Raw genomic sequence first — 13,565 nt, 5'->3', positions numbered from 1 at the left:
ATATAATGAGATTCGTATATATATGTGTGTGTATCACAAGATCACTTACACTGCTATGTATGTATTTGAGAAACATATAGGATATGGCTCTTCTTCCAGAGCAAACAATTTGTGAAACTACCATCCACCACAGGTATATATATAAATATATATATATTCATCTATAGTTTATATTATTAGCCAAATTGATCTTACATATTTTACTAATAATACTTATTTGATTTTTGGATCTCTTACAGTCTGTAACGATGTTCCTGAAATATTAGATATAAAAGAGGGCTATTTCTCTAATGCATATGTATTTAGTTATATGTATATATATATAGCTCTATTATAATATAACACACACCTCTCTTTTAATCTTTAGCACTTAATTAAAATACCTGCATTAACAGTGAAACTGATGACCAATACGCCAATATTGACTGGAATGAGCTTGAATTTGGTCTCACTCCAACTGATTACATGTATATGATGAAATGCTCCAATGAAGAAAACTTCTTACATGGCAAGCTTATTCCTTATGGAAATATTGAGCTAAGCCCAGTTGCAGGAGTCCTAAATTATGGCCAGGTAACACCGTCCACTGTCCAAGCATAATCTTATTGAAAAAAAATGTTGATATAATTGACTTATTGTACTAGCATCCTATTTTGTTGTTTCAGGGACTATTCGAAGGTCTCAAAGCATATAGAAGAGAAGATGGTGGTATTCAGCTCTTTAGGCCAGAACAGAATGCGCTACGCATGAAGATGGGGGCAGAGAGGTTGTGCATGCAATCGCCATCTGTTGACCAATTTATTGATGCAGTAAAGCATGTGGTTATTGCCAACAAGCGTTTTGTATGCACCTTTTCCAATACTTAACATTGCATCTTTAAACTCTGGTGTGGATAAAATTGTACTGTATTGTATTATAGGGTATTACGCATCGATTTGCATGCCTAATGTACTTATTAAAACTCTGTTTTTGACATGGGCATATGCATAGGTTCCCCCTGCTGGGAAAGGAGCACTGTATGTAAGGCCTTTGCTCATGGCAAGTGCACCACATATTGGCATGAATTTCACACCAGAATTTACTTTCTTGGTATTTTCTACTCCCGTTGGTTACTTTTATAAGGTGAGTTGAACTTAAAGAGCTTCTCAACAATAACTAAAGAGTAAATTGTATTTTTCATTGCCAGAGCAAAATCTGATCATAGCCATAAAATCAAAGAAGACTTTAATAACTAGTGCTGTGTTGTTGTGTCACTCTGATAAAGTAACATATAGTTAAAAAGTTAGTTTTTTTATATAAAAAAAAAATCTTAGGGTCGGCCACCCTTTGACTTGTTTGTGGAGAAGAAGCTACGCAGGGCCGTTCCCGGGGGAACTGGAAGTATCAAATCTATCGCCAACTATGCACCTGTAAGCACAATATATTTTTTTTTGAATAAGAAAACAAATTACTTCATATTGATGTTCCTTGGTGTAATATGCATGCATGGCTAATGTTTCATTCAGTACTACTGATATTTTTTTTTTTGTTTTCTTCTCTTAGGTTATCCTAGCACAGGCTCAAGCAACGGCCAAGGGATTCTCTGATGTCTTATTCCTAGATTCTGTGAATGGGAAATACGTAGAAGAGGTTGCATCATGTAACATTTTCATGGTGAAGGTATTATTATGATTGTTAGCAATAGCCAATAACAATTTTCTTTTGCATAAAGCATAAAGCATAATCTTACTTTTCCATAAAACATGTACTATATATACATAAATATACATATTGTAGGGTAATGTTGTTTCAACACCAGCATTACATGGAACAATTCTGCCTGGGATCACGCGCAAGAGCATCATTGATATTGCTCTTAGCTTTGGTTACCAGGTGTGAGTGGTGACAATATATTCTTCAATAATGATCAAGCATAAATGAAAATATAATACTAAAGATAAAAATTATGAACATATTTGACATATTCCATGTCTATAAATATGTTGCTGCCATATGTTTTCATCAGGTTGAGGAACGTATGATCCCAGTTGAGGAGTTGCTTGAAGCTGATGAAGTTTTCTGCACTGGAACTGCTGTGATCGTCAACCCTGTTAGTACTGTGACTTATGAGAATAAAAGGTATACACATTATATATATATATACTCTATCTTGATGTAGATCATTCCTTATCTGAACTGTTATTGCAGGGTAACATATAATATAGGAAAAGAAGTAGTATCTCATAAACTGTATGAAACACTAACGGGAATTCAAACTGGGCGTATTGAGGACAGCATGGGATGGACCCTACAGGTCAACGTAGAAGATTTTGCTAGTAAAACAAATAAATAAGCTTGTTTTCTTACGAGGGCAGTGGTTAAGCAAGAGATCTTTTATGCGTCTTCAAGTGTCTAAATGTAATTTTAATTGAAGTATCTACAATATAATAAAAACTTGTTTTCATTTCAGTGAACACCACTCTATATGTTTGTCCTTCTATCCGGTTTTAATGGCTCTAGACACCATTAGATTTCTTTGCTTTGTGGCTTCTAAATCTGAGAAAGTCCAGGTACAATTGAGAAAGAAAGTAAAATATCCAGATCATATACTTTTCTATTCTATGTAAATTGACTTTTGCTCATAGTTACACATAATTCTCAAGTTTATAATTCTCTGGTCAGTGGTCACAGTCCTTACTCATTAAAGTGGCTGTTAGTTCTCTGGTCAGTGGTCACAGTCAGTCTAAAGTCATCAGAAACTGAATTTCAGTAGACTCAAGGCATGTTTCCTCTTCCTTGTGCCTAAAAAGGTAGCTGTGAACCATAGGCAGACGTCAACTGAGATGAGCTTGGATTTGGTCTTCAAACTAATTACATGTATATGATGAAGTGTTGTGAATGTGAAGGTAACGAGAGCTATTCGAAAGTGCCTCAGGCTAATATATATAAACAAGAAAAAACGTACAAACGTTTATTTAGTTTTAAAATTTTAAAATGTAAGTTTAATAAAAATTGGTTCACTGATTTTGTAAAAATATATATAATAAAATAAATTATAATTTTATAGTATATATAAATATTTATATTAATAATTTCTATATATATGATTTTTAAACACACAACGTTGACATAAATATATATTTACATGTCTACATGATATATATATAAAATATAATAATATTTAAAAAAAATTAATAATAAGAATACAAAAAGTCATAGTATAGACAGTAGTATACATGCATCAATTATTTTAGTATCTAATGTATCTCACAATGTCCTTTTAGTGAATTTGATGACGAAAAAGAGTTACAATCACTTGATAAAAAAAACAAACTATCACACAAATTTATAAGATAAAAAAATTATGTAAAATTATTATTTTTAAATAAATATGATTTAATTATTTAAATTATCATAAAATATCTTTAAAATATTATTTTTCAATTAATTAATTAATTAATTTTCGTTTAAGTTTATATTTGTTCTAGTTTTTTAATTTGGGAGTGACAACAAAAGATTATATATTATATGTTTAATATTATGTTAAGTTTAAGTTTAATTAGATTTTATCAGTTATAAAATATATATATATGGTTTTATTATTTTTAAATAATCATTATTGTAAAATATCTCAAAAATATCATATTTTAATTTGTTTAATTATTTAATTTTACAATCTACAGTTAAATATAAGAATATTCCACTAAAGTTAACGGAAAAATAAATAAAAAACCGTTAAAACCAAGAATTTATGTTATCTACACACTTATTATATAAAAGATATATATATATATATACTAGGTAAAAATAATGTGCAATGCACGTTTGCTTAGTTTTAAAGTTATAAAGATGCTTATTCAAATACATATTTATTTTTATTATTTTTAATTATCATATAAATTTTAAATAAATAAACAATATCATTAAAATAAATAAAATATGTTTAATATAATGTATGGTGTTAACCGAGATTTTCGGCAACTATATTAATGAACGATATTTACTAGTAATGATAATGAAAATGGAAGATCGACACGGGGTTTTTACGTGGTTGGGGCGTTAATTAGCCTTAGTCCATATATTAGAGCTAAAAGAAGCTTTTACAATGGAGTTTTCTAATTATATCTGAACAGAGTTTCTGCCTCCTCTCCCCCTTTTCTCGTTGTTCTACAGCTTATATTTATAAGCGGAGGGGGACACCGGGTCTGGGCCGGATCCGACCCGGGCCCATCAGAGGAGTGTACACAAGGGGCCTTCCTGGTGGGGGCCCAATATAAAAAGGTATACAATACACAAAATTCAAACTAGCTAAGGCCCAATTAGTTGACCTGTGACACAAGCCTTCGCCCGACAAAACGGCCCTTTGGCTCCGACCACTTCGAGTCACGAGGCTGATTCAGGAGACAAGACCGGTCAGGGTACTTGGCTGCGCAGTCCTGACACACCAGTGGGCAATCCCGAGGTGACCTTTTCTGCAGGCGAAAAAGTGGGGGACAATGCCCACGCGAAATGAGGCGGTTTCAGGATTCTGGACGCCTGGCCCTTCAACTGGGGAGGAGGTGATCCAGGTACGTTTACCATTGGCCCGCTCTATTTACCTCGGGCCCGGACCATACCAGGCGCCGGGATAGGGACGCATAGGCCGCGACAGTCTGGACGCTCTGAACATCTCCGGGACTGTTAAGGCGACGACGAACCCGGAGGTACGTCCCGGACCACTCCAGATGGGCCCAGTCTAGAGCCCCCGGTCCGTACCAATTCCCTTGGGCGATACTCAAACCAAGGGACCTTGGGCTAGGCCCATACGCCGAGTCGGACCTCGGACCGTGGGCTAGGGCGAAGGCCCAACGCCCTTCCAGGAAATGGGGATAACATATGGCATTAATGTATTAAAAAATTAGGGCAAAATATTGTCTATAATTTTAATAAAAACCGGTTCACTTTTTTTTCAATATATAATAAAATGAATTACAGTTTTATAGTATATATAAATATTTATATCAATAATCTCTACATATATGACATCTAAACACAATATTGACATAAATATATATATTTACATGGCTACATGACATATATATAAATTACAATAATATTTAAAAAGAAATTAGTAATAGAATAAAATAATAATAGAAAAAGGCATAGTGTAGAGTAGTATACATGTATCAATTATTTTTAGTTTATAATATAACTCGAAATGTCATTTGGTGAATTAGATGAAGAAAAAGAACTTCAATCATATTAACATTATACATGGATTTTAAATTTAAGTTTGTTGCTAGTTTTTTTTTTTTTTAAAAAAAAAGAAGTTTGTTTCTAGTTTATAGTAGATTATATTATGTTATATGTTTAATATGATATTTGTTACGCCTAGGTTTTGAGCATGAGATTGTGATCCTGAAATCTAGGCTCGTTACGTGTAAGCTCGAAATGACACGGTCGTCGTACATCCTTTCAGTTAAACCGTTTCTGTAAATGGCGACCTCGAAGGGTGAGGGGGTATGTAGCCTCGAAAATGCTTCAAGCTCGCAAATAGCATGGTGTGATACTTGGATATATCCCTGAACCATTCCTTGCCTTCCGGACTAGTCCGAGCTCTAAATGTGTGAGTTCGAATGTGGCGACATCGTCAATATCTATTTGTTCCAAGCATAGGCAAAGTTAGGCGACAAGCTCGTAATCGATTGATAATCTCGGCGAGCTCATGATTGACTGCTAGTCTCAAAGATTTGATGAATCTCGTATCTGAGTTAATCAGTTATATGTGAACATATTTATTGTTGTACAATCCCATTGTTTAAGGGACATTATTTAATCTGTTATCCAATCCCACATTTTATGGGACGTTTCCATGTATGTAGAAAATAATGCGTTAAATAGCATTATATTAAATGATTCGCATAATATCTTCCCGAGATATGTGGGAATGAATTCTGCAACCTCCTTTATAAATAGAGAATGAGACTCCATTTGTAAAGGATCGATTTTTTATTTTTGGAGAGAAAACTCTGGGCAACTGTTCTCTTAAAAGCTTCCAGAAAACTCCCAAATTCTAATAACATAGACTCGTGGACTAGGAAAATTTAACTGCTGAACCACGTAAAAAACCTCTTGTGCTCATCTTTGTTCATTTCCTCTAATATTTTTCTTGTTTAATTGCTCTCCTATTTAAGTTGACGAAAAACGGCGTCAACAGTTTGGTGCTTTCATTGAGAGCCATTAAAAGTGCATGAATTTGTTTAGTCAGAAAGCCTCTCGAATTAGCAATGGCTGCAAATGATCCCAATATTCCTGAGGAGGAGATCCTAGATGAAGCTGAGTACCATCGGCGCCCTGGAAAGCAGCCTATGGTGAATTCTGATCCTGATGAGAGGAGTGGTTCATCCGACTCTCAGGGACCACCTGCCCCCAGGGACAACGAGGACATGTACTACAATCCTGAAAGGTATATCCCAATTGTGGAACTCAAAATCCATCAACTGCATAAATAGTTGGTAGAAGCTAAGAAACGCAATGAAGAGCTAGCTAGACTAGCTGCTGAAGCACAGGCGGCCCAGGCCCCACCTCTGCAAGATGCCCAGGCTCCGACTCGCGGGATGTTCATGTCCCACCGCGTAGGCCTCGGGGAAGACCGCGCAAAAACGCAGCCACCAGAAGAGCGGAGCAACCTCCGCCACCAACAAAGCAACCTGCTCCGCCGATACCCCGGAGAGGTAACCGGGCTGAAGGTCCTGCCAACCCAACTGCGGAGGCACCAGCCGGAGTAGGGAATAACTGAACCCCCTTAGAGGCTCGGACCCGAAATCCTAGTACCGCGCAAAATGTTGTAGAACCTGATCAAACAAATTCAAAGCCTTCAAGGTCCCATAATGGATGGCAGCCACCTTCTCCAATAAGGCATCCACCATCGCCAATAAGGCATCCCTCGCCAATTCGTAGAGATGCGCAACCGGCCCATCGCGACAGGGAAAGGTGAGCTGGGCAAAAAACATGAGAATAATGGAACTGCTAGGGAGCGTAGGGGTCCCCATCCCGCAAGAATCCAAGTGTCTCGATCTCAAACTATCGAGACAAGGAGGCCAACAGGAAACCCATCTCGAAATAAGCATGCAACGAGCCATGTCAGTGAAGGCTCGGGTGACACTAGGTCTGTGAGTATATACAACCCGGAGCCTAGGAATGCTAGAAATCGAGGAGATCACCCAGATTTAAGGGGGCATCTAAACCACAATCGGGGGCGTGATAATCCCCCAAATCCATATTTGAGAGATCACCTCAACAGGCGCAAGCACTGCGCACCGAGGCATGGAATTGGAGTTATAATCAACGATAACCAGTTCCCCCTGATTCAAGCCAGACCTCCCGTAGATCATGTCCAAGAAAGGATTGAACAGTTGGAAAGAGCATTCAGGCTCTTGCAGAATGAACGTAGCCGGGAACGGGACGAGGAGTTCGATGAAGAATTTGAGCCTTTTGCCCCGCATATCTCTAGCACCCCGTTTCCTCAAGGATTCAGAATTCCTCATGTCCCGCCATTCAATGGAAATTCGAATCCATACAGTCATTTAAGTACGTTCAACATAATCATGCGAGCCAGTAATGTGGGCTACGAGCTCAGGTGCATGCTGTTCCCAACCTCTCTCACGGGACCAGCAAAAAACTGGTTTGAAAAATATAAAAGACATTAAATTGCTTCTTGGGATCAATTATCAAGAGACTTCAAGAAAAAATTCAAGGCCATGGTCGACATTAGACCCAAGGCATCTGCCTTGACCAATTTCCGACAGCAGCCAAATGAGTCACTGAAAAGTTATCTCACAAGGTTTAACTTAGAAGTCGCTCGAGCTTGTGACGTCGACGACAGTGGCCATTTAATGGCTGTCTGAGGTGGAGTAATGCCTGGAAGTCCTCTCTGGGAAGATATGCAAAGAAATCTTGTAAGGTCCTTAACCGAGTTCAATCGACGAGCTCAGAGGTTTGTTAATGTAGAAGAGGCGAGGTCAGCATAGAATATGACCTCTCAGCCCATAACTACAACAACAAACGCAAACTCTGCCTCGACCTCGGCGGACCCTACAACCTCAAAACCCCCTGGGGATAACCCTTCTAAAAGAAAGAAGAATGAAGGGAATAATCCCGAGGCGGATGGGGGAAAGAAGAAGAAAGGGGAAAGATACTTCTCCGTATACAAGGTGTATACCGAGCTCAATGAGTCTCGGGAGAACATCTACCTAGCTAATGAAAACTAGGAATCTTTCAGACGACCTAATCCCATGAGAAAACAAAAGGTGAAAAGAGACTCCAACAAGTATTGCAGATTTCATAGAGATATAGGACATACAACCGATGAATGCAGGCAATTAAAAGATGAGATCGAAGGTCTGATCTCGAGAGGATATTTCAAGCAGTATGTAAGAAATCAGAACCCCAATCAGGCTTCCACCAGCTAGAGGGCAACAGCTGCACCACCTACCCAGTCCAGCAACTCCCGAGCAAGGGAAGATGAACAACCCTCTCCGATTGATGGAGAAGATGTCATAACCATCTCGGGGGGACCCCATATTGCAGGGTCAGGCAGGAATGCCCATAAAAGATACGTGAATGAGCTGAAAACTGGTGACATGTCTCCCTACGAACCCGAACCCAGAGCTCTGAAACAACAAAGGGTTGAATCTCAACCCATAACTTTTACTAAGGATGACGCATCTCATGTACAGTTCCCTCATAATGTCCCGCTGGTCATCACCCTTCAGCTCGCAAACAAGAGGGTACACCGAGTCTTGATTGATAACGGGAGCTTGGTAAATATCCTCTACAAAATCACTTTAGAAAAGATGGGACTCGCGCTTCGCGACCTAAAAGCATGTGCAATTACGTTGTACGGCTTTTCAGGAGAAAGGATTGCCTGTATGGGATCCATCGAACTCCCTGTAACCTTGGGAGACTACCCAGTCTCGGTAACCAAGATGATGGAGTTCGTAGTGGTGGATCTCCCATCGGCCTATAACGTGCTGCTCGAAAGACCCACCCTAATAGGGCTGGGGGCAATTTTGTTTGTTAGGCATTTGGCCATCAAGTTCCCGACTTCTAGTGGCATCGGGACTCTGAAAGGGGACCAGCTCGTAGGGAGGGAATGCCACAGCATTTCCGTTAGAGGGAAAAAGCAGACAAGTGCACAAACACTCGTTGTAATTCAAAATAAGGATGGGAAGATATTCGAAATAGACGAAGAGATCGATCCAAGAATAGAAGAAAGGGCTGACCTCGAGCCTCTAGAAGAGCTCGAAGAATTCGATCCCCCAAAAACTGTGAAAGTAATGAAAAACCTTTCAGAAAAGACAAAGTAGCAATTAATTTGCTTCTTGAGGGAGAACCAAGATGTTTTCGCATGGTCACATTCGGATATGGTAGGGATAAGTCTGAATGTGATAAGCCATGCACTTAATATCGACAAGAGCTTTCCCCCAAAGCAGCAAAAGCGGAGACTCCTAGACGATGATAGGAAGAAAGCCTTGAAGGAAGAAGTCGACAGATTAAAGGCGAACTGGCTTATACGAGATGCCTTTCACCCTGATTGGGTCGCCAACCCGGTCTTGGTTCTGAAACCTAACAGAACATGGCGAACTTGCATCAACTATTCCAATCTCAACAACGCATGTCCTGCTCTATAACGCAAGTCTAAGACTTCAAGCCGCATTTTTACCATGATTTATTCACTTTCTGGAAACACTTCTAGAAATAAAAGTTGTAGGTATTTCTCTTATCTTTCCATATCTTTTTTAATCATTCAATTCAAAGTTATATCGAAGGACTTATGATCAAAATATGATGCGTTGACGCTGCAGGCTGTTCGAAACAAGTTTACGTTCTATTCTGGAAGTAGCGCTACAAAACAAGCGCTTCAAGAACTGAATAGTAGTGCTGCAGCACTACAATAATAGCTATAGCGCCCAAAAGCTAGTGCTACAGCGCTATCAACGTGTTTTGCAGATTTTAAACCACTTTTTGAAGGGCAAAATGGTTTATTCACTTGGGAACATTGGAGGGCTATTTAAGGAACATTATTCTATGATTTTGGAGAGGAATCTCAGTTTTAAAAACCCTAGATTAAAAGAGGCTGTTGTATTTATTTTCTCTGTTTTTCATCTGAATTCTTTAGGTTAATTTTATGAACAATTATTTGCAGTTTATTTTCATCATGGTATTTATGAACTAATTTCTATTATCTACGAATTAATGTAGTCACTGAGATTCTATTTAATTTTATTATGATTTTCTATTGATACTTCTTTTCTATTCTAATCTATATGATGTGTGTTTAATGCTAGTAAATACTTGATCACTATTTACTTGATTTAATGGTTTTGATTCAAAATTCGAAAGATGAGAATTGAATATGCTATCATTGTATAGACATAGGGCACATATTGGACGAAAGTACCTGTATGACTTATGTAGTAATTAGGTTTCCATGTTTAATGCCTTTTATATGTTCAAGTTTATCACAGAAATGTAGAAAACCTGCATATAGATTAAGATCTTATATCTTGAAAAAGAATAGGAATCGATTATATTAACCTGCTATTAGAATAGAAATAAGAGATTTAGAATTGATTATTAAAATTAATAGAATGAACCGTTGATGAAATTAATTCCTAGGATTTTTATTATTGATTTTATGTAGTGATTCATTGTTTTGTTTCCAGTTCTTTAATTTTGGTTCGTAGTTTATAGTATTTCTTTTATTTTAATTGTTCACTTAAATTTTAATTAACCAAATAGAATTTGAAAATCAATTAGTGGTACTTGGGAGATAGTCTCTGTGGGATGATATCCGTTCTTCTGGAATTTACTACTTGACACGACTACATATACTTGCGTACAGAAAATTACAGATCAAGTTTTTGGCGCCGTTGCCGGGGACTTATATTCCAATATCACAGTTATTGTTATTTGTTCTAATTTGGTTATTTTATTTTATTTAATTTCTGTTAACATTTATTTGGATCAAGGTTCTATTGTGTTTCAGGACTTGTTGGTATATGCGAAGCAATAGACACAAGGAGATTATACCAATAGATCTGGAAATTGAAAGAACGTGCAGACAAAACAGGAAAACAAAGAGGAGATTGGATTTTACCATGGCTGAAAATTTGGGAAATGGTGATAATAATGGTCAAGGGGCTGCAGAGGTTCCAAGGGAGCAAGGACCAAGAACTTTGAGAGATTATGTACTTCCTATTGTTACAGGAGTGCATTCATGCATTAGACCTCCAACCATTGCTGCAAACAATTTTGAGATTAAGCCAGCAATCCTCCAAATGGTCCAAACAACTGTTCAGTTTGGAGGAATGCCAACGGAGGACCCCAATTTACACATAGCTAATTTTCTGGAGTTATGTGCTACATTCAAGATGAATGGGTGAGTGATGATGCTATAAGATTGAGGCTATTCCCATTTTCACTGAGGGATAGGGCGAAGAGTTGGCTGATATCCTTACAAGAAAATTCTATCACTACATGGGAGGAGTTAGCACAGAAGTTCCTTGCCAAGTTCTTTCCTCCAGCGAAGGCTGCCAAGTTAAGGGGAGAGATTAAAAACTTTTATCAGATGGAAGGAGAGTCACTGTATGATTCTTGGGAGCAATTTAAGGAGTTGTTAAGGAAGTGTCCACACCATGGAATAGAAAAGTGGATGTTGGTGCATAATTTTTACAATGGGTTGAATGGAACAACGAGAACAATTATAGATTCTGCGGTGGGAGGTGCCTTTATGAGTAAGAGTGCTAATGAGGCATATGAGCTATTAGAGGAGATGGCGATGAATAATTACCAATGGCCAACTGAAAAGGGACAACCAAAGAAGGTGGCTGGAATGATGGAATTGGATGCTATATCCATGCTTACAGCTCAAGTAGCAGCCTTGACAAAGCAATTACAAAAGACTATACTCCCATCTCAAGCTATGCAAATTCAAAACCTTTGTGAAGTGTGTGGTACAACCCATCAACCCAACCAATGCCCTGATATAGATATGAATAACATGCCCATGGAAAAAGTACAAGCTATAGGAAATTACCAAAGACAACCCAATAATCCCAATTCCATGTCTTACACCCCAGCTTGGAAGAATCATCCTAATTTTTCCTGGTCTAATAATCAAAATACTTTACAACCTTATCCTCCACCTCAGCCACAATTTCAACCTGCACAAAATAGACCACCATATCCACAGCAACATTCGCAGCAATACCCTCCACCTGGATATTATTAACCACAAAATAGACCACAACAAATGCCAATGAAACCAGCTGAACCTCAATCTGATGTACTCAACCAATTCATGATTGAAACCAGGGCATCCATAAGGAGTTTGGAGACTCAAATAGGGCAATTGGCTACTTTAATGTCTAATAGAGCTCAAGGAAATTTGCCTAGCACTACAGAAGTTAATCCTAAAGAGCAGTGTAATGCAATATCCTTGAGGAGTGGGACTAAGTATGAGGGGCCTATAGTAGAAAACAAGGGCAAGAAGATAGAGGATCGATGTGTCACTAGTCCAGGACAAGAGGAGGTTACTGCAAATTTTTTAAAGAAAGAGAAGTCTAATGAAGAAAAGGTTACTGAAGACCTTAATAAGAAAGAAGTGGTACTACCAGTGAGCATTGACCACCATGTTAGAATTCCATATCCACAAAGGCTTCGCAAGCATAATTTGGATAAGCAGTTTGCAAAGTTTTTAGAGGTGTTCAAGAAGCTACATATTAATATATCGTTCGCAAAAGCATTAGAGCAGATGCCCAGCTATGTGAAGTTCATGAAGGAAATTTTGTCAAAGAAAAAGAAGCTAGAAGATTATGAGACGGATGCATTAACTGAAGAGTGCAGCGCAATACTACAGAAGAAACTACCTCCAAAGCTTAAAGATCCTGGTAGTTTCAATATCCCATGTTCTATAGGGAGTTTAGTAGAAACAAGGGCATTATGTGATTTAGGGGCTAGTGTGAATTTAATGCCTCTATCAATCTTCCAGAAGCTGAATTTGGGCGAAGTTCGGCCAACTACAATGTCTTTGCAAATGGCCGATAGGACAGTTAATCACCCTCATGGAGTTATTAAGGATGTATTGGTAAAAGTGGGTAAATTCATCTTTTCTGCGGACTTTATTATTTTAGATATGGAGGAAGATGAAAATATTCCAATAATACTTGGAAGGTCATTCTTAGCGACTGGTAGGGCGTTAATTGATGTACAAAAAGGTGAATTAAAGTGCGAGTGCAAAAAGAGGAAGTTATATTTAAAGTTTTTGCAGCAATAGAAATTCCAGCGTGTTGTAGAGTTGAAGTGGTGAACCAAGGAGAGAACAAGTTGGAAGGCTCTAAGACAAGCTCCATAGTGAAAACCAGAATGAGGAAGGGGTGAAACCGATTAAAAAAGTACTTTAGTGAAAGAATTCGAATGTTATATGAGCGGGGGAAAGTACCACCAATTTATAATCACAAGAAACGAGGGCCAACTCATGACACTATGGCTCTCAAGGACGCGAGGGGAGGACTTGATCCAAGATTGAATATGAATGAAAACAA

General features: G+C 38.0%; 1 protein-coding gene across 1 annotated transcript; it reads left to right on the top strand.

Moving 5' to 3' along the window:
• Positions 1-389: 389 nt before the first annotated feature.
• LOC133817448 (branched-chain amino acid aminotransferase 2, chloroplastic-like) lies at positions 390-2,438 on the top strand. The gene is made up of 8 exons (XM_062250000.1): positions 390-573; positions 666-842; positions 991-1,122; positions 1,314-1,409; positions 1,543-1,659; positions 1,777-1,872; positions 2,006-2,118; positions 2,188-2,438. The coding sequence occupies exons 1-8, from the start codon at positions 466-468 to the stop codon at positions 2,330-2,332; spliced, it is 984 nt and encodes a 327-aa protein (XP_062105984.1). The 5' UTR covers positions 390-465; the 3' UTR covers positions 2,333-2,438.
• Positions 2,439-13,565: the final 11,127 nt, after the last annotated feature.

The sequence above is a fragment of the Humulus lupulus genome, chromosome 1 (genome assembly GCF_963169125.1).
Source record: "Humulus lupulus chromosome 1, drHumLupu1.1, whole genome shotgun sequence".
Lineage (NCBI taxonomy): Eukaryota > Viridiplantae > Streptophyta > Magnoliopsida > Rosales > Cannabaceae > Humulus > Humulus lupulus.
Note: the sequence above shows the minus strand (reverse complement) of the source record. Positions and strands in the feature narration are given on the sequence as shown.

Bases quoted from the DNA above. Each gene is read 5' to 3' on its own strand.
- LOC133817448 (XM_062250000.1), top strand. From the start codon at position 466: ATGTATATGATGAAATGCTCCAATGAAGAAAACTTCTTACATGGCAAG. The intron at 574-665 runs GTAACACCGTCC...TTGTTGTTTCAG, and splicing joins GAGTCCTAAATTATGGCCAG to GGACTATTCGAAGGTCTCAA. The intron at 1,410-1,542 runs GTAAGCACAATA...TTCTTCTCTTAG, and splicing joins CTATCGCCAACTATGCACCT to GTTATCCTAGCACAGGCTCA.